General features: G+C 37.5%; 1 protein-coding gene across 1 annotated transcript in view; it reads right to left on the minus strand.

The window, feature by feature from the left end:
- Nucleotides 1-217: 217 nt before the first annotated feature.
- The window catches only part of LOC126187451 (roquin-1), a 279,093-nt gene continuing 256,562 nt past the window's right edge, over nt 218-22,748 (minus strand). Inside the window, exon 18 of the mRNA XM_049928539.1 lies at nt 218-7,419. Coding sequence (XP_049784496.1) covers nt 7,300-7,419 — 120 coding nt within the window. The 3' untranslated portion in view covers nt 218-7,299. The remainder of the gene's footprint in view (nt 7,420-22,748) is intronic.

A 22,748-nucleotide genomic window follows, 5' to 3' on the forward strand; every position in this document is an offset into this window, starting at 1 on the left:
ATTTGTGCATCAACAGATATATGAAAAATCTGCTAGCTACAAATCTGTATCATTTAACAGGATTTTCAGATTAAGATTGTAAGCATAAGGAGGACTTAGCATACATTTTTATAACAGAAGCAATTAATTACTGGGAAACAGATGTCACCCAGTGGACATGTGAGCAACACAGTGTCAGATTTACTAGTAATTTTCATCATAATAGAAAGCATTTTCTTAAAGTTTCTGGATAACTTTTATTCAATGCAATATACATATTTCTATCCACCATAACATTACACAGATTAATATAATCGGTAGATAAACATGCTTAACATGCTTTTTAGTCTACATACAGACATTAAATCTTTAATATACAGTTTAATATGCTTCAAACATATATTTTTCACCTCACACAATCATTCTTTAAGTACTAAATGCAGTACATAATTGTTTGTGTGTGTCTAGTTGTTCTTTACCACTGACCATTTATAAAAGAAAAAGAAATAAATACTTACAATGAGAGGTCAAGTTAGGAGTTATTGCACAACAAACTCTTAGCATACAATATTTTGATATAACTCCAGTTAGATGAAACTGCATGCCTTAACTATGAATTTAATTATGATTTTCAACCCATTTTTTATTCAGGACCACACCAGAATTTTAAGAATACTGTGGCTCAAAACATTAAAAGGTCTAATAATGAATTCTGCAAAGGAAAATAAAGGTAAGAATATATGTTCTACCCATAGAGGGGATTTTAAAGGTGCAACTATATTCACACTGAAATTGTTAGCGTATGATCTCAGAACACATTACCAATAATGGCAAAATGTTCAATAGATGTTTCAACAAATTCCGTAAGACTTCTGCTGCTGCTGCATTTGCACATATAAAAATGATAAAAGAGTTGACTTTCAATACTTATGTACTTATGCAACAATGGGAACAAATGAATGATTTGAGCTTTATACATGAGAACATCTATTATGTCATTTCCGGCAATAACTAAAATGGAAGTGAGGATGAGTAAACAAGATAAATTTCAATTTCTGTTGAGGAAATGTCTCAAAGTAGTTAAAGTACACAAAAGATGAGACTAATGCATAAAACTGTAAAAATTAAAGGTTGTGTATGTTTGAGATTTAATTAAAACAATTAAAGTACGGCTCAGGACCAAAATATAGCAAGCCTGGTGTCAGTGAAATGATATTGAGGTAATCCCTTAGATTTCAAAATATGCAGGCAGGAGAAATAGGCCCTCTTTCACACGGACAATGAGAGTGACTATCACTAATACCATATAATCTCCATATCCTCAAACTAGATATTTTATACAATTTGCATCTGTCTTTTGGTTACATAATGACCTGCCATATACAGTATGCAAATACAAAGCAAAAAATTGTGTCAATGACAGCATATGAGCTTGCACAATCCATTTCAAATCATTCTATATTTTACTACATATGTCGCATAACTGTATTCAAGATACAGATTATGTGGTTTGCTGGACAGCTGTTTTGTTAAAGAGTTCCAAATATGTCATAACATTCAAAAGAAATATAAAGTTTTCACAATATTAATGTTAAATTTATTAAAATGATATCTATGGAGTAGCAAAGAATAAGGGGCTGATGACAAGAAGTGTGAAATCAACTGTTACTGCAATATGAATGGTTGATTTCTGTAATTCACACGTCAGATCATGGGAAATTTGTGTCCTTGTATGTGCCAATACTAGTCACCAATTAATGTAATGAATAATGGACAATAATAATTATGATGCAAAAATGATTGCTCTCTCTGCACAACTGAACTTCAAATAAAGCCATCCTAAAAATGGTTAGATACCACTTAAAGATGGAAAAGTGTCATCCTGCAATACGAATGCCTTGTACTCACTATGGTTCATTTAAGCAAGTGTCGCATCACTTGGGAAGAAAAAAAAAATTGCAATTACAAGCGGATGTACAGTGGAGAAAATGACAACATACCCTAATTACGAAGTTGGACCTGCACACATTAAATATGTGAAGAGAGAATCTCAATGCCAACTCTTACACGACTGAAAATGACAGAAAAGTTAAAAAAAGACATCAGGAGAAAAATGATGATGCGGAAAAACCGAACTGATTACGTGAGTTCTAAATTTTTTCTAATCAACCTTTTAATTGGACAAAAGCCAATGTTTCAATCTCAGTTAATTTATGTTGAATATTTTTAAGTAAAGAGAACACAATGAAATGTCAGAATAAAGTACAAACAAGTTATCTGAACAAAATTATATAAGTATATAAGAATAACACATTTAAAAACATTCAATACTGCCACAGATATGGGCACAGGTACAGAACATGCACGTATGTGCACACTTGTATGTACCTATTACATGAGAAATTTGATCAAAATATATTTCATGATATACAACTGTCATTTTGCAACAACAGGAAGGACTAATTTCATCATAAAATTTTAAAGTGAAAACAGCTTCTCTAAGAAATTACTATGACTGTAAAATACAGTACTTGTTCATGTTTTAAATTACAATGTGTTAAAATATGCATTTGTACCAATTCAATCATTCTTATGAACCAGAATTTTTCTAGAAAAAATTCTCCATTCATTCATAAAACCTTAATAATGACCCCCCACAAAAAGGAGACTCATTTTAAGCAGTATATCATATTACATATATACATTACTGTATAACAGATGTAGGTAAACTTCTTAGTCAAGTTCCAAGCAAAAGAACTATCTCTGCACAAAGAACATGTTTAACATGTAAATATTCAGCATCAAGTAGAAGGAATGTAATGCAGTGTGTCAAGCACCAGATCAATAAGTCTGTATGGTACTTACCACAAAGCATGACACAATGATGACAGATAAGCACTGTCATACAGACACAAGTCTCAAACTGTAATAGTTATTTATATATTATATATAAGATAACTTAAATGTAATTGACTATTTTCTGACAATTAAGTGATATGCAGACAAAACCATTGTTAAAGAGTATCTGTTGGTACTGTGCTAAACATGTAAAATCAGTGGACAATAGCAAAAATGATGTCAAATTTGGATCAATAAATTATCATTCAAATGGCCTAATATTCCATGTTACAAAACAGATATACTTTGGAGCTAACAAAACATCTGGTGTCTAAACAGATTTCATTTCCCTGTAATTTTGGACAAATATTCAATAATTTTACAATTAAAATTATTTAAATTTTTTTCACCTACATATCACGTAACAAGCATACTACTGCAGCAATATGCCAGGAAGAATGATGAACACACTGAACTGTATATACAAATAAATTAATCTACTGCATTCAAATCAGAAATACAAAGTATAAAGGCAATTTCTGTTTCCTGCTATAAACCCGAGGCGAAAGTGTTACTAATAACTATAAAAATATTTTCACATTACATAAGTTATGACTCTGACTGTCAAAAGCTTTAACATTTGTTCACATTTTTACTATGTGGACGTTGGAAAGATTTCTTTAGTGGCTCCATACAATACACTGCACTCAATGGATGTTGTATTACAACATGACGATGTTATCTTTTTTCCGAAGTTATTATCACTTTAATACCACTAATTAGCTAAAATTTACACAACCAAGTGTAGACTGTGAAGTGGAGGAGGAAAGGGACAAAAACAAGTGCCATAATGGATTTGTGTGTGTGTGTGTGTGTGTGTGTGTGTGTGTGTGCTGGAATTAGAAATTCAGTAATAACAACAAAACACCACCATACAAATGTAATATGTTTTACATTTCCCTCTCTCCCCCTTGTGTGTGTGTGTGTGTGTGTGTGTGTGTGTGTGTGTGTGTGTGTGTGCATTAACTTAAAAAATTATTCAACAAAATATATTATGTATAGCATCTATAAAACAAAGGCATTTTAGCCACACAATAATGATGACTTTGCGCAAATGTTATAAGGATAAAGATCTTACAACATATACAAGTTTTCTGGCACACATTGTTAAGATATTTCTTAAATGTCTAATGGTTAGGAAACTTCATTTAAATCGTGTATAACATTTTCCAGTTCAAGTGCCCCTCGGCAGAATCCATGTCCATATTTATAAAGCCAAAAAACTTGTAACACATCATTACAGAGCATTCTACATAAAGTACAATCTAAAAAGCCCAGTGTAAATATTACACCGTCAACAAACATGTTACAAAATGTACATTATTTTGCTTTGGTTACAGAAACATTCAGCATTATGTACATTACATATTTTCTCTGACCAATGTTGTAGTCTGTATTGCATTTGAAATAATTCCATCATGACCCTATTTGTATATTGCAGGCAACACCAAGATATCTGTAAGTTTCAAGCACTCCCATAAAATGTATGTTCAGGAAAATTCCAGAATTAACATAAAGAGAAATATTAACATTCAGCAAATCACTGTCTTTCGACAGTGTTATTTGTCACTAAAGAATGTCTGATTTCAACGAATCTGAAGGTTTATTTTGACACAGTACAATGAGATCCTACTCATTTGGAAAACTATTTACAGAAATGACATTAATTTTATTATTAGAAATTGTTAAGCAGTGATTTACATGAAAGTTTCGAACTCCTCCTGAAAATCACCTTCTGTGCAATGTTTTTGCAACAGTATGCTCTTTATGAACAGGAATTAAGCTGGGAGAAAAAACTAAAACATCTATTTAGCCTATGACAATGTCATCTGTGATTTTTAGTAATTTCACATCAACAGGCAGTGAAATATTTTTTTCATGAGTAATACACATACTTAATTAAATGGAACCATTGTGACTTAGGTATCACATTATTTAACTTCATATCACAGGGACAGAAACTAGAGGTATGTTTGGTGCCAAATTTCAGTCAGAGATAACCAGAAATACGCCAGCAATAGTTCAGGCTAGATGAATGTATGTAACAAAATTAAAGTGAGTATTTGAGAAAATATTATAGTGCAGCTCAGGATGTACAGCAAGATGTCTTTTAACAAATACTCGCTAGCTATGGAGCACCAAGCATACAAGATTTTCGTATCAAAACCAGATTAAAATATTTCAGGCTTGAGTGGGTGGTAGGCACATAAACAGTACTGAAAATGTTAAGATTCCATACAGTCTCTCTTCATGTGTTCTGTTCTGTTCTGTATGCCTGACTATAGTAGTTGCCTCTGAGGAACATTGAAAGCTAATCAATATTTTAAATTTTATTTATATGTCTACCAACCATTCTACATCTTAGCTGTATTGTGAGCTGCTACCTTTGTTCCTTCCACGATTTGCTTCCAACCTAAGATTTTCCATCACCAGATAAAAATATATGAATATCAATGATACTGAGTTACAATGGTTTCTGAAAATGGGAAATTTGAAGCTCAATTCAATGAAACTCACTCATGTCAACCACACAGGATTTAAATGCAATGTGGATTCTAACTGTGCACTGACACAAATGAGGACAAAGCACAAAGTTTTGTCATGTCTAACAAATGGATTCATCAGCAGCAAAATATATTAAAAACAGATAGCAAAACACCAATAAGGTACAGTGAAAACATATCACCCACGAAAGAAGCAGCACAGTTCCACAATACAGGATAATACACACTGCATTTATTTGCCAGATTAATTATATGGGATTTTGATGTTATCTCTTTTATAAGCTCACACATACTTGGTGCCCTGATTCAGACAGCTTGAGCTGTCCTAGGTTCTGCTCTAAATGTAATTACGAATAAACTATACTCACATTAACATTCAATAATTTCTTCTCAGTACTACTTTTCCTACACTCTTTATACAATTACAGTTTCTGTAGGATAACGTGTAAATGCTCCCATTAAAACTGGAAGATAGCTTCACTTATGTAATTTTGATGTTATGTAGCAATTATAACAATAAAGTCTTTGTTATAAACAAAATGGAAATGTGCAAGCATATCACTGAAATACCTAAATGCTTGCACCTATAGTTCACATTTACAAAACATACAAATGAATGTGTAGAAAACTAAATTCATTTTTATTCAAAAATAACTTTGAAATCTGGTTTTCTACATCATAAAACTGCTAAGTCAAAAATATTTTTAAGACTACTTGGATCACTTAGCAAGGTGCTACAGTATCATAAGTTCTTCGTATAAGACAATACTGTAATTCATAACACTCATATCAACAAATGGATTCACAAGCTGGTATATCTACATAATCACATACTTATATTTTTAATATATAGGAGGAAAAATACTAAACAATCATTCGACTGTCAGGCAAGTTTAAGATTGGTCAAATATTAAAAACACATAAAATCATGACATTTCCTTATACCTAACACAAACAACTTGTTACAGAAAGCCTACAATGTAGAGATCAGTGAATTTCATCAACAAGTTTTTAAAAGGCCATGAAAAGAGTGAAAAAGGGGGGGGGGGGGGGACAGGGAGGGAGGGAGGGAGAAGACAGACAGAAACTTTGTGAATGGTCAAACTGAATGTGGGATGTGCATAGTGAAGAGAACAATCCACAAGAAAGGAAGATAGAATAGATGAAGGATAATGGAGAGCTTGAGAAAAACAGAAATGTCAGAAAATGTGAAAAGAAACAAAACTATAAAAAATGAAATGAAAAATAGAAAAACATTCATGATGTCAGCTGTGTCATTTGGGTGCTCATCGAAAAAATTGACTGATTTTATATGTAACATGCTGTTCACATCCTTCCCTTACCGTTCATTTTCATCCTGCGAGCCATTCTAAATATCCTAACTAGGTTGCTATCCTATAGCACAATATTTCTTTTCTCTTAATTTTCAAACACATTGGTTTTACTTATTCGTTCCACCTCAACCATCCATTCACAGTACACAAATTTAAACTCTACTTCACATACTAGTGCTCTTCTGAAGCAATTATTATAATAATTTAAACATTTAATTCTACACTTCTGCTTTTGCCTCTGCCTGTCAGAAGAATGATAGCAAACATTTCCCCTCCTCAAGGTTTCAGGTGATCATAAACAATATATATATATATATATATATATTTATATATTTAAGAGAGCTATAGAGTGTTGCTAATGCTGTTTTATAAACTGAACAACAGCAGCAGTCACTGCCTTACAGAACTAAAGCATGATCATTTTAAAAATAACTTTATTAGAAAACTTTATTTTTTTCCATCAGCAACTGTAATATAATAATTTATATACGAATTTTCACTTTCAGGATATCCTGGTATTAATACAAGTCTGAACCCATTGGGTTGATAATAAATATCATCTCTGACAATGAGACTATTTAGATCTACTTTTTTCCTGACTCTTCTTCACTGGACCACCTCTTCTCTTGCTCCTCTAGCTCGTACTCCCAGCGCCGTTCAAGTTCGAGCATGTCATTTGCTATACCTGCTTCATATGTATCTTCCTGTGAATATAAGAAGGTTTGGCAAATTAAACATCCAAGTATACTGTATTTAAGTCACTATATACAGCAGAATCCACATTAAAAAACAGCTCTAGAGAAAAACGAAATTGCACATCTCATTAAACTAAATGCCTAGTATTCCTTGACTGCAGGATTAATTTGTCACATGTAATATCAAGTCACATCATACAAGGTTCTGGGAATAGCTAAAGGTACAGCTATGAAGCAGTATAACCAAACAGACACAGTTGTTGGTGTTATGGTCTTCAGTCCAGAGACTGGTTTGATGCAGCTCTCCATGCTACTCTATCCTGTGCAAGCTTCATCATCACCGAATACCTACTGCAACCTACATCCTTCTGAATCTGCTTAGTGTATTCATCTCTTGGTCTCCCTCTATGAGTTTTACCCTCCACGCTGCCCTCCAATACCAAATTGATGATCCCTTGATGCCTCAGAACATGTCCTACCAACCGATCCCTTCTTCTAGTCAAGTTGTGCCACAAACTCCTCTTCTCCCCAATTCTATTCAATACCTCCTCATTAGTTATGTGATCTACCCATTTAATTTTCAGAATTCTTCTGTAGCACCACATTTCGAAAGCTTAGGTAAAACTAATGGGGGACTATGACTCACAGGTAGGATATTGGGAAACTACACTCCTGGAAATGGAAAAAAGAACACATTGACACCGGTGTGTCAGACCCACCATACTTGCTCCGGACACTGCGAGAGGGCTGTAAAAGCAATGATCACACGCACGGCACAGCGGACACACCAGGAACCGCGGTGTTGGCTGTCGAATGGCGCTAGCTGCGCAGCATTTGTGCACCGCCGCCGTCAGTGTCAGCCAGTTTGCTGTGGCATACGGAGCTCCATCGCAGTCCTTAACACTGGTAGCATGCCGCGACAGCGTGGACGTGAACCGTATGTGCAGTTGACGGACTTTGAGCGAGGGCGTATAGTGGGCATGCGGGAGGCCGGGTGGACGTACCGCCGAATTGCTCAACACGTGGGGCGTGAGGTCTCCACAGTACATCGATGTTGTCGCCAGTGGTCGGCGGAAGGTGCACGTGCCCGTCGACCTGGGACCGGACCGCAGCGGCGCACGGATGCACGCCAAGACCGTAGGATCCTACGCAGTGCCGTAGGGGACCGCACCGCCACTTCCCAGCAAATTAGGGACACTGTTGCTCCTGGGGTATCGGCGAGGACCATTCGCAACCGTCTCCATGAAGCTGGGCTACGGTCCCGCACACCGTTAGGCCGTCTTCCGCTCACGCCCCAACATCGTGCAGCCCGCCTCCAGTGTTGTCGCGACAGGCGTGAATGGAGGGACGAATGGAGACGTGTCGTCTTCAGCGATGAGAGTTGCTTCTGCCTTGGTGCCAATGATGGTCATATGCGTGTTTGGCGCCGTGCAGGTGAGTGCCACAATCAGGACTGCATACGACCGAGGCACACAGGGCCAACACCTGGCATCATGGTGTGGGGAACGATCTCCTACACTGGCCGTACACCACTGGTGATCGTCGAGGGGACACTGAATAGTGCACGGTACATCCAAACCGTCATCGAACCCATCGTTCTACCATTCCTAGACTGGCAAGGGAACTTGCTGTTCCAACAGGACAATGCACGTCCGCATGTATCCTGTGCCACCCAAGGTGCTCTAGAAGGTGTAAGTCAACTACCCTGGCCAGCAAGATCTCCGGATCTGTCCCCCATTGAGCATGTTTGGGACCGGATGAAGCGTCGTCTCACGCGGTCTGCACGTCCAGCACGAACGCTGGTCCAACTGAGGCGCCAGGTGGAAATGGCATGGCATGCCGTTCCACAGGACTACATGCAGCATCTCTACGATTGTCTCCATGGGAGAATAGCAGCCTGCATTGCTGCGAAAGGTGGATATACACTGTACTAGTGCCGACATTGTGCATGCTCTGTTGCCTGTGTCTATGTGCCTGTGGTTCTGTCAGTGTGATCATGTGATGTATCTGACCCCAGGAATGTGTCAATAAAGTTTCCCCTTCCTGGGACAATGAATTCACGGTGTTCTTATTTCAATTTCCAGGAGTGTAGTTTCTCTACAATAGAGACTGCGCATGGAACACTTGAACAGCCCGTACTTGAATATTGCTTAACTATATGGGACACATGCATCAGGTCAGACTAAAAGGGACACTGAGTGGGGTGGTGCTGACGATTAAAGTTTTGTCTGACTTATGACAGAGTGCAACATATATGTGGTAAATTTAGCTCTCAGATACTCAAACAAAGGCATTTTATGTCTCATGAGAATCGGATTAGAAAAAATCAAAAATCATTCACAAGTGTATAACACAGGATCTAAATGAAAATCAATAACAGTAAATTTATTTGATACACAAAACTTGGAAACACATCCAACAAAATACAAGGGAGGTGCTAAGGGATGCCTTGGTTTCACTCTAACAGATTTCTGGTGCTTAGTTACAGTACAATTCGGGATTCATTACAGAAGGTTCTGAATGTAGTTTCTTTTGTTTGTTGTTAAAACTAATACAAGTCAGAATGTACTGAATGAAATCTGATGAGCTTTTATAAAACTTCAAACAATGCACTTATATGGAAAAACACAGCCCATAAAACTATTAAATTATGAACAGAGTCGATTGACAGCACTTATTTTAAGAAGCAGAATCTACAGTACTGCCAGAAGACACAGAGAAAAGTAAAAGGGATACACTACCTTGCCCACACTCAGTGATGAATTCAGGGAAAGTCCCCCCGAGAAATTCTTATCTATAGTTGTGGTGAAACATAGAAATTATCACCTGGTCTGTTAACTTGTACCGTTGTGACAAAATTTAAACTACGCCAGCTGCTGTTGCTAACAAAGTGTGGAGTCAACTATGGAGAAGTTGTGATGAGATGCAGTTTTTACAAGCAAAATGAATGTGTAACACAATAGGTGGTGGCTGGGTCCCTATAGTTTGGTTTCGTTACTTATCGGTTTGGTTTGGAACACTTAGCGTCGAGTGTTCTGTTTTTATTATTATTATTATTATTGACAACACCAACAAATTAGCAGTTGCTGTATAATAAGTGTGCAGTAAAGCTAAGCGTTGCAAGGTGTGTTGGCAGTGCCAATTGTGGAATAAGTCAGCCTTTCCTCTCTCATGTCTTCCCTCACCGCACCTCCAATCAGCCTAACGTGTAAGCTAATCCCTTAGCTATGCAGCCCATCCTTGCTGCAAATTTTATTCTTATCTGCCACTCGTATCTATACTTTATTTGCCCTTAGAATAAACCTGATGTCACAAAACATGTCCCCAGGTACTGCTACGGAATTGGAAGTAGCATCTAACATTATAAAAGATTGTTTTAATTTTTTTATAGCATTACTGGGAATATTTCCAAGATTTAATAGCCATATAGATTTTTCCTAATTGATGAGTCCAAAGCTCAAACCAAATATCTGTGTACACTTGACAATGATTTTCGCAGTGTCAATGTGGATACACAATTTTTGCCTAAAGAAGCCGTACATTCCATCATGAGTGGGATGTTTGGCAACACTGCTCTACACAAGTATAATCTAAGCTTTCATTGTTGTATAAAAACTCAATGCATTGTTGGAACTGTTGTAAGGTTGTAACAGTCAGTCGACAGGTTACTATGGAAGTGTGATGTGATTATGTAGTGGACTGCATGCAAACAAACTTTAATTTCTTTCTTTTCTAATAAAAGACAGTGTATTGCAAAAGACAAAGACGAGTGCGAGTCTACTGAAAGAAGTGCTAGTGATTGTGACGATGAATTTCACAGGTCTACCAAGTCTTCAGTTTCCCTTCCACAGTTTTCAAACGATAAATGTGCTATTTCTGGTTCATCCGCAAATTGCAATACTAAACAAAGTATTGAATGCGAGATTAAGTATCAGCAAAAATGGGAGGGTAAGTACAATTGGCTGTACTTTGATCACAAGCGGGGTGGGGCTTTCTGCAAATTGTATGAAATGCATTTAAAAAACGACATCGAAGCTCTACAGAAAACACAGGAGGAGTGTTAATTTCTGTACCTTTCACTAAATTTAGAAAAGCTACCGGAAGCACAGGCAAATTATAAAAGCACACCAACCCAGAAAAACATGCAAGAACCGTTGCACTTGAAAATTGTAGATTACAGGGATTAAACGCTCTAATTCATACACAGATATTTAAACAAAATGTAAATGAAAAAGCTTTAAATCGCCAAGCATTGTCATCATTAATTCGAAGTCTGTATTTCCTTAGTAAGGAAGAAATACCCCACACAACAAAATATGAACCTGTAATTTGTAAGGTAGTACTGAAAAGTGACAATTAATCTTGAAAAGTGGTTAAAATTTTAGAGCGAAAGGTCCACATATCTTAGTAGGTATACTGCGTCAGAATTGTTGACTTCTTTGGGAGAGTCTTTAGACTTTCAAGGTGAAACACTTTTCCATGACAAGTATTTTCATTAATGGCAGATGAATCTACAAATGTTTCCAACCAAAGTGAACTGTTTTAGTAGTTCGATATGTCGTACTGTCTCCATCGTTTGAAGTGAAGGAAAGATTTTTATGTCTCGTTGAGCTGAAAAGCAGTTCAGCTGAATCCATATTTACAGCAATTGATACTAAACTAAAGAAAACTTCCTTACTACAGATTATTATCTTGTTCTTTCAACGGTGCTGCTAATATTAGTGGTTCTATCTCAGGAGTCCACGCTCGGTTGTCAGAGAGGAAGGGCCATAAGCTGCCATACATTCACTGTAGAGCACATGTTTTGTCAACTGCTGCCACCAACTCTAGGAATAAACACCCCATTATAAAACACACATTACATGTCGTTAAAGACATTCACAAACTTTTTCATGGTTATTCCAAATGAGAAAATGCTTTGCATGAAATTCAGTGTGCTTTAGAGCAACCTGTTTTAAAAATACCCGAAGCTGTTGACATCCGATGGTTAAGTACCTATCACACAGTTCATGCTATTTTCCTAACCTACTAGTCCATTATAATGGCATGTGAACATGTACACAAGGACGGCACGGATTTAACAAGTTTAGCTGGAGGAATCTTGTTAGAAATGATGAATTCCAATTTCATTGTAGGTTTAGTGATTTTATACGATACGTTAAATACAGTCGCAAACTTATGTAAAGTTTTGCAGAGACAATCACTTAAAATTTCACAAATCCCTCTACTTGTTTCTGGAACTCTGGAACATCGACTGTCTTTATGACTGCGATGGAAATAGTGCAGAAAATGAAACTCTTAATAAAATTAGAAAAACTGCAGGAGGACGCAACAGAGGTTAAAGGTGTGCTATCGACGAACGCAGAGGAGCAGATTCAAGCTATGAAAAGCGCAAGGAAATTTGTTAAAAGTATGATTGATGAAACTGAGCAACGGTCTGATGAGAAGGCAACAAAAGTGATAGAACTAAGTGCATATTTTGTTTAAAGAACTGTGCTTGATTGTGGGACTTACAAGCGTCGACGCTGTTATTGAAGACTTGCATTCTTTTAGGTACGTTGTAAGTAATAAATTAGACAATACATCTTCTGATGTTGCTTCTTTCGTTCTGAGAGCCGACATTGGCTACGAAGCACTATGGACACTCGCTGAAAGTGTACTGTGCATTCCCGTTCCGACTTGCAGTGTGGAAAGGTCATTTAGTACAATGAACAGGGTGATGACAAAATTAAGGAATAGGATGGGTCAGGAAATGCTCCAAGCTTGTGTGAAGATTTCAACTGAAGGGGATGACAAGCCACCAGAAAGTTTTATTGATGACGTCATCAAGAGATATGCTGTAAAAAGGCCTCAACCTATTAGTTTGATGTAAATGTGAGTTTCTTTTGCATGCAATAAAATTATTTTATTATTTAAAATAATTAACTTAGGCTTAGCCTAACAGCTTAGTACTTAACCTACATATTATTTAATTACATACTAGATATTCATGAAAAATTTTAAATATTAATAGCGCTGCTATGTCTCTAAAATGCTATCACTTAAATTTTAAGCCTATAACTTTGTCCCGCCCCCACTACCAGATCACAATGGGGAACTTTAATGTTAGAGTAGGACAAATATTGAAGACTGATCATCAATGCGAAAAATTTTGGATTTGAAATCAATAATGACAGGTTATGAATTAGTAAAATATGCTGAAAAAAAATGATTTTGTTCTTAATACACTGTTCTAAAAGAAAACGAAAATAAAATAACTGCAAGGATGAAACTGAACTAAACATAACATCAACAGTGAAGAAACTGTACAGTATGTAATGATCTGAAACCACTTTAACAACAGAGGAAATTTTACACTCATTCGAAGATTTTTTTAAATGTGTATATAGTTTCAGAGCTGAATAATAAAAACAGATAGTGAATAACAGAAACCATAACATTCCACAAGTAACACAAGGTGTCAGGGTTTGAAGAACTGATAAGGCACTCTAAGTTTATGTCACATCAACACAAAACATTAAAGCTGGAGAAAACATAATCCTGAATCTGGATAACTGAATGGAGACCTGAACCTCCCTGAATGCAAGTCCAGTGTGCTAACCAATGTGTTACCTTACTCGGTAAGGCAAGTCCATAGATCTATGAGCCTCCTCTCCAAAAGGTACAAGATATTGACTACATCATCATCAACCTCTTAAAAACAACCTGGATTATAATCAGGCAAAGGAATAAACTGTTTTAGAAGTGGATAACGTTCAATGGACGACTTGAAAGCTGCGAATGAAACACTGTGAACCATAGATTTTGAGAAATCTTTAACCAAGCCTCAACAAAATCTGTACAAACTGCCATAGACACACAAGGCAGTGACTCAACATATGTTGGTACACTGAGGAATACATTTGTCACTGCTACAGCTGTGTAAGGATAGTGGTAAAAGCAGAACTGAAAGAGGAGCCAGATTGTTTATCACCAACACTATTATTGGCAACCCTAGAACAAGCTTTCAGATCCCTAAGCTGGAAAAACAAGGAATGAATATTTGTTAATGGAACATACCACAGTCATCTTTGTTTTGTAATAACAATGCACTGTTTGCCCCTAGCACAGACAAACATTAAGAACAAACAGAAGAACTTAAATGAGCAAGTTTGAACGTGCACATGAAAATCAATTATAATAAGACTAGCACAAAATTAACAATGAAGTCACAGAAGTGGCTGAGGAGTTTTTCTGTATTTAGGGCACGAAGAGAGCAAGCTTACATAGACTGAATAACAATGACAATAATAATAACAATAATAATAATAATAATAATAAGTGCAAGTAAAAATGACCTCCACTGCATTTAGTAGGTGGCACGTTTCTAAGAACTAAGCAATATGTCTGAAATATAAAGTTAACAACTTATCAGTTTTGACTTACAACAGCAAGATATGGATTAAAAATATGAAAACCATTCGGAAACTGAGGTCTTCATTCAGGAATGGAGAGTTGCATGTTGAGAATTACTAGGACTGTGAGAAAAATTGATAAATATGTCAGGTAAAAGAATGGTGTGAAAAGCGTAATTATTAATGTGTTGAAAATGAAATGCACGTGGTTGAAATTAACTGATTGAAACTTTTATACAGGCGAGTGGATGGTACATTGATCATGGAAGTTCTTTGCAAGATTCCACAATGTAAGTAAAGACCCAGGGAATTCTCTAATGAATGTGGGTAGATGACATCAGAAAAAAATGCAAGCTATGGATTTGTATAACAGAAAAAATTAGAGGAGGCATAATCCAGTTGAGGATGTCAGACAGCTGATGAGGATGATGATGAACTACTGTTCAATTACACTATTAGTGATAAATCACTGGAAACAGTTACTAACAAAGTATTTAGGAGAAACCAATAGGAGTAATACAAAATGGGATAAATGCATCAAACAAATTATAGGTACAGCAGATCCCAAGCTGATATCCATTAAGAAAAGCTCATGGAAATTATTAGTGCATTTATGAAAGAAGTGGTTTACAAATCATTTGTTTGATTGATTCTCAAGTACTGCTCATCAATCTAGGACCATTATCTAGCTGGATTAAGAGGGAGAGGGAGGGGGATGGAGAGAGAGAAAAGAGAGAAAGAGAGAGAGAGCGAGAGCGAGAGCGAGAGAGAGAGAGAGAGAGAGAGAGAGAGAGAGAGAGAGAGAGAGAGGGGGGGTGGGTGGGGTGGGGAGGGGGAGATAGGGGGAGGGTGGCGAGGGAGAGAGGGGGGAGGGAGGGGTGGTGGAGAAAGAGAGAGGGGGAGGGGTGGGGAGTGGTGGGGAGGGAGAGAGAGGGGGTGGGTGAGGGAGAGAGGGGGTGGGGGAGGGAGAGAGGGGGTGGGTGAGGGAGAGAGGGGGTGGGTGAGGGAGAGAGGGGGTGGGTGAGGGAGAGAGGGGGTGGGGGAGGGAGAGGGGGTGGGGGAGGGGGGGAAGAAAGAAAGAAAGAGAGAGAGAGAGATATGCAACAAAGAGTGGGATAACATATTACTTCCTCTCAAACATTTCCCACGAAATGACTACAATCTCTTTCTCTTCCTTCTATTGCTGTGTCCTTGTCCCTGTACTCTTTAGCTTGTTCTTTCCCCTCTACATTCTTCGCCAGAGACACCTATCCCCAACTGGCCTCTGTACACAGTTACTTTCACCTCCAACGACCCATCTTTCCTAATCTAAAACCTCTTATTTTGTTGCTACTTTCCCTATTTCATGTCCTTTACAAACCCCCCCCCCACCCCCCCCCACCCCCGTGTGTGTGTGTGTGTGTGTGTGTGTGTGTGTGTGTGTGTGTGTGTGAGAGAGAGAGAGAGAGAGAGAGAGAGAGAGAGAGAGAGAGAGAGGGAGGGAGGGAGGGAGGGAGGGAGGGGGGGGGGTGTTGACTGTTGACAACATGTTTGCAGCTCCATTTGTAGATCTACAGAAATAATACTACAGTGGAATCTCACTCAATGAGCACCTCTCGTAACAAGCAATTCGCATTAATGAGCAAAACAAATTGTAAAAAGACTCGCTTATTGAGTGATCTTTTGCATAACAAGCGAGGATGATTTAGTGTGACATTATCAGCCATTCGCATGCGGTGGAGGAAACATTCAACAATATGAACACATTTCATTGTCGGAAGCAGCAAATGAACATCAATTTAGAACATACTGCAGTCTGCTTTCAGCACTCTTTCTGCTACCATCTAAGTGCAGCTTGTGATCACACTTTTTTCTAAACTCGTGTTCACACAGTATTTTTTTGTGTGCAAATTTTCATAACATTCATAGAAATGTCCCCAAAGATAAAGCTACAAGAAGATGACCATAAGAGAAAGAAAATGACATTAGAAATGAAATGTATAGTCATCAAAACACGCGAACATAGTGAGAGCATTGCTGATTTAGCATGCACATAGAATCGGTCTATATCAACTATGTGCACTATTCTCAAGAACAAGGAGAAGATTAAGGAGTCAGGGGCCCTTCAAAGGCAGTGACAAGAGAATCTAAACAACAGTTTCGTATTCTGGACGATGCCAAAAGATTGCTCCTTACATGGCCAAATGAAAAGCAATTTCAAGGTGACAATATTAACAAGAATATCATTTGCGAGAAGGTGGGAATGATTTTTGCTGATCTCATTAAGACGATGCCAGGATCATCACCATCCGAAGAAGTGTTTCAAAGAGCCGAGACTGGTTCGAGAAGTTTAAAGAGATGGGTGACACCTGATCTCTTTTTTGTGATGGGATCAATAAAGTCTTTGGTCCTTCGATGAAAAAAAATGTTTGTTTGGGATGAATCTGCTACTCTATGTCTTGCTTGTTATTGACACCGCTACTGCCCTTTCTCCAAGCCTACAAGACCACCTCCTTGAAGAATTTCAATTAATCAAGATCCAATTTCTGCCTCCCAACACCACTCCATTACTCCAGCCTATGTACCAGGAGATTATTTCTAACTATAAGAAGCTCTACGCTATAGCACTCTTCAAGCATTGCTTTGAGTTGACTGAAGGTACCAATCTCACTCTCAAAGAGTTTTGGAAATATCACTTCAACATCATTTCCTGTGTCATGATGATTTAAAAAGCATGGAAAGTGGTTACCATGAGAACTCTCACTTTTGATTGGAAAAAGCTTTGGCCTGAGTGCGTTGTCAAATGTCACTCTGAGGCATATGAGTCAGTGCCTGTGGAGCTTGTAGTCAACGAGATTGTGTCTTCGGCCACTAGAAGTAGATAGAGTTTACAGATGATCACAGCCAAGAAATAACCACCAAAGAGCTTATGGAGTTGCATTGTATTTCACAGCAGGAAGTTGTCAAGGCGAGTTTGGAGGAGGAAGAGGAAGAGGAGGCAGTGGTAAGAGCAAAACAGCTTGCGACTGTGGCGCTGAGAGACAGACGGTCAAACACATCGTGCAGGAATGCCCACTAAGGGCATACGAGGGTGACCCACAAGATTTCCTAATGGCGACCCAAGAGGCAATCGACTATTTACTATCTAAGCTGGACGTCTGCTTGTGACTGGTCTTCTGTGAGTGTAACTTTACAATTGGCGGTGTCCTTATATACAAACTGTTATTTATTGCTCTGTTTATACATATGTGATTTTTTTTAATCGTGTTGTTTCTGTAATTTTTACTGTGATGTTATGAGCCATATGCTAAATAAATAAATAAATAAGCAATCTTCTGGAGCAATAAGAGAAATGCTAAAAACACGGGAATCAATTTCATCGTACATTGAAAATCATCACCCCAATAAAGCAATGGCTACAGGCACTACAAATTTATTTGTTGATAATGCTCTGTCTAGAAACAAATGACTATAGATAGCTTCCTAGTAAAAAAGAATTAGTTATGTATCGTGAATAATAGAAAGTACATAATATTGTACATGCAATATTCTTTGAATAAATACCATATTTAAGATAAAACTTTTAGTGCTTTTTCTGCATGGAAGGTATTATCGTATTTTACATTAATTTATATGGGATAAATTGTTTCCCTTAACGAGTGTGACACACTACAAGTAAGATTCTGGAACAAAGTAGCTTGTTATGCGAGGTTCCACTCTATACGGTAGAGTAAAGCTGCATCAGTTGTGTCTCTTGATGCTGCTGCCTGGCTGGTGTGTGTAATGAACTTGGATGTGGTCAGGGGTGTGGAAACAAAAGGGGGCACTGAGTGGGAATAAGTAGAAACAAGACAGGAAAGGGTTAGAATGATAATGCTGGAGTTAACCAAGATGCTGCAAACAAGGGATATGGGTTACTGGAACAGAGAGAAAAGAAAATGCTGGGGAGTGCAGAAGAGGGAGCTGGGAAGGAGAAGAAAAGGAAGAAAAAACATGGGGGGTTAGATTTGCGACTGCTATGAGAACAAGATGGGAGGAGTGGAATTGGAGGGTATAATACGGGGGAGATGCAAACACAGACACACACTAGGGCGTAACTAAGAAACGTTTGTGCTAGTGGAGATAACTGAAATGAAACTGGTTTAGAAGCAGGTGTTAAAGTCAACCACTCAGCACACACTGCAGCTGGGTGATCTATTCCGCTTCAGGGCACATTTTGTTAAAAGTATTTAAAAATATGAAACAGTAGAGGAAATCAAAAAATAATTTTATAGTTTACTGAAAAGCATGAAATCAGAAATACAAGAGATAAAGGAAATAGAATCACAAGAAGGAATCGTCATCAGAGACATAAAAGTAATAATAGAAGAGATGAAGATTTATTTTGAACAGTTGCTAAACAGAGAGAATAAGAAGACCATGGACTCAGAATCACTGGTCTACTTGAGGAAAAACAACCTGTTACCTGGACAGAAACAGAAAAGCTCTGAAAGAAAGGAAAGGAACTGACCCATAGGAGAGGGTCACAAAGATGCTAGAAAAAGGTGAACTGGCAGGAATTTGAAGATTAATGTAAACTATCTTGAGTATACTGACTTACAAAGAAAGGACCACCTTTAAGTGATGAATCTAGGAATGTACTACAACCCTCTACATACCTCGCCCATATGGATCGCAAGGACAAGATTGGACTAATATCAGTTGTAATGCATCATATTATTATTATTTTCTTTTCTCCTTCGTTCTTTTCTTTACATACAATTTATTTGGTACCGGCAATACTATTGGTTTACAAACAAAACAAGTAGAGATCTGCTCTTCAATTTTTTAATTTTTTTATATTAATATGTTTGTCTCTATTAAGTGGTAGCGGGTGGGTGTATTATGAGATCCACTGAGTTAATATTGTTAAAAAATGTGTATTCCAATTGTACTTTAAAAAGTGTTATAGAAAGTTATCGAGATAGCAAAGTTTATTCATACACTCACAATGACCAGACCCGTGTGTTCATCATTCCGTGACGCGCAGAGAATCCTGTATCAATAAGATCGAAGCAGACAAGAACAATTTATGTGAGCAGAAGAGGGGCGATCCAGAACAGTATTGTCATACCAAGCTCTATGCATAATGACGGTAGCAAGACAAAAAAAGTACGTAAATTTAAATAATGAATATATGTATTGAATACTGAGGGTCTGTTGATATTAATGCCAGTTAAAGTTCACTCAGGATGTGTGTACATTCCAATGTTTTTTTTTTTCAATTATTCTTTCAAAATTTCCTTTTTAAAATTATTTAAGCAGCAATTATTAATCAATATCAATTACCTATTATATTTTATTCTCCCCTCCCTTCCCCACAACTATTCAATGGCGAATGTTCAAATGACAGTGCCGAGCAGAATATGAACAGACCTTTCAATTGTTGAGAAAAAATTTTTTTGGGATAAATGATCCATTTTATCCTTACAAGAAACTAATGAGGCCTTTGTTGCATTTGTTACATGTCTGTGAGACTGGAACTATAAACAACTTGAAGGAGCAAATTAAAATTAAATACTGCCTACAAACGAGATGCGCTGGGAATGCTGATTTGAGCGGTAAAGGTAGGAAGCTGCTATGCTGTATGCTTGTATGACCACGCTTGGTGCCGTCTCTCTCGCAGTAAATAATCTCTCTTTCCTTCCTTTATGGAAAGTGCATTTCTGAAGGAAAGACGAAAATTTGTGTAAAGTGAACATTAAAGGAAATAATTCATTCAAATTCTGTAAGATTAGAGACTAATCAGGTTCATTCACGAATATGCATATATCTGCTATATATGATTAAATCTGCTTTAATTGAAAAGTACCGATACAAACAAAATTTCATCTTTAAATTTTTTTTCTTTTCATAATTTTGTTAAATACTGTTCACAACGGAGCCAAAGGAAATGGCCATTGTTGAAAGTTCATTACAAAATGCAATATGCCAACTCGTGAACTGGTCGATGGCTACCAAAACAACCAGGTTGGCATCCCACTATTAAAAAATGATGACACTAGTAGTATAACTAATCATGATGCCACTTTTATGACGCTCGATGAGACAATTTCTCAGGTCACACTGTGAAACATTTTTTTTCAAATAATGAAACTGATGCTGTGCAACAGAAAAAACTCCTTTGATTATTTGCTCACAACATCGGGAACGCAAGAACAGGAAACTGTTCGAAAAAGCAATGCAAAAACTAGTGACACCCACAATTTGACACAACTCATGCAAGTAATAACACAACAGCTTAAGGGTGTAGCACAGAAGCTCACAAGGCGTCAGGAAAATATGCGACAACAGTTTACGTACCAAAGCAAGCATTTAACGATTTCAAGAACAGTATTAGTCAACAGTTCAGTGAGGTGAGCAATACTAAACGCACTGAGTTATCTGACAAACTATCCATGAAGTTGACAGAGCTCAGTAAACAACTAAAACAAGAAATAATTACTGACATGTCCAGAGATATAAATATGTTAACGGAAAAGGTAACATCCATATATTGTAAACAGGAACAAACTTGCAGGTGAGTTGCAAAACCTTAGTGAAGCACATTCTCTAATTCAGGAGACACAATCACAAGTGGATGTGTCGGTAAAAAATGTGATGAACGCAGTCAGTGACCAGCAAGACATATGCAAAAACCTACCTACAGAAATACACAAGTTGAGTCTAAGAGTAGATCAGTTAAGTTTAGAGTAAGAATTTGCCAAAAACAGATAAGTTATGTGTGTGTATAAAGGAAATAACTGAAAAGGCTGAAGATGGGATGCTGAATAAGGGCAGCGCCCTTGCTGAAAAGGTAGTGTCAGAATACAAAATTTATGTAGATACTGTAGAAGCAGCTCTAAAGGAGAAAGAAAGTAAACTCCTCGCTAAAATAGACTCGGGTTTAAAGGAAGCAGAGGAAAGGTTATGAGGCAGTGTTGCGAAAACTACTGACATTCCAAAACAATGTATGACAGAAAGCAAACCTATGCTTTCACGGAAGTTAGATACCTTCACTGGTACCCACAATATGGGGATAGCCCGTCAAAGTGTCTAAGTAAAACAGTGAAGGTTGCACAATGCAACAACACTTGCTGGCAGCTGCACCTGTTGAACAAGCGCAGTTGCCATGCACTACCCCACAAGCGAACATAAACATGCCTGTCACTGACAGCGTGGCGTGTTTGTCAACATTACTTGCAGACGAGTGATTACTTAGGCATCGACAATTACCGATATTTACTTCTGAAGGTAAAAGAACGCACCCTGTGGTCTTTGTAAGAGCATTTCGAAATGTTTTACCTTGTACCTGGACCGAAGCCCAGAAAATTAGATTTGTTGTTGGGTACACACAGGATGACGTCCTGCTATGAGCTACTGACATGGCAAAACATTGCCACTATTATGATTTGTTGTTGGATACACACAGGGTGACATTCTGCTATGGTTTACAGACATGGCGGAACGTTGCCACTATTATGAACTGTTTGAGAGAGCATTTCTGGACAAGTATTGGTCTGCGGCCATACAAGAGAGGCTCATACTTGAAGTACTCAACCCAGCTCCGTTCAATACCAAGTATGAAAGCTTAAGGGGCTATTTTGAAAAATATTTGAATAAAACCAGATACTGGACGAACCCGGTATCTCAAGTAGATACACCGAAAATTTTAAAGAGCTGTCTTCCTGCATACATTAGGTAAAAACTCATTACGATCCCGGAACACAACTCCGAATACTTTCTATCTTAACTGGACTCAATAGTTTTAATATACAAAGAGTGACCAGTACAACCCAAGCCTGTTAATACACCAATAGCAATACAAAGGTGGATATAAAAGAAATGGACAAAGATTTAGCAAAAACAACCACAACGAGAGAGTAGCTCATGGCCGGCCTATACAATACGTACAGACACAAGCTACCAACAATCAGCTGATTGCTT

The sequence above is a fragment of the Schistocerca cancellata genome, chromosome 5 (genome assembly GCF_023864275.1).
Source record: "Schistocerca cancellata isolate TAMUIC-IGC-003103 chromosome 5, iqSchCanc2.1, whole genome shotgun sequence".
Lineage (NCBI taxonomy): Eukaryota > Metazoa > Arthropoda > Insecta > Orthoptera > Acrididae > Schistocerca > Schistocerca cancellata.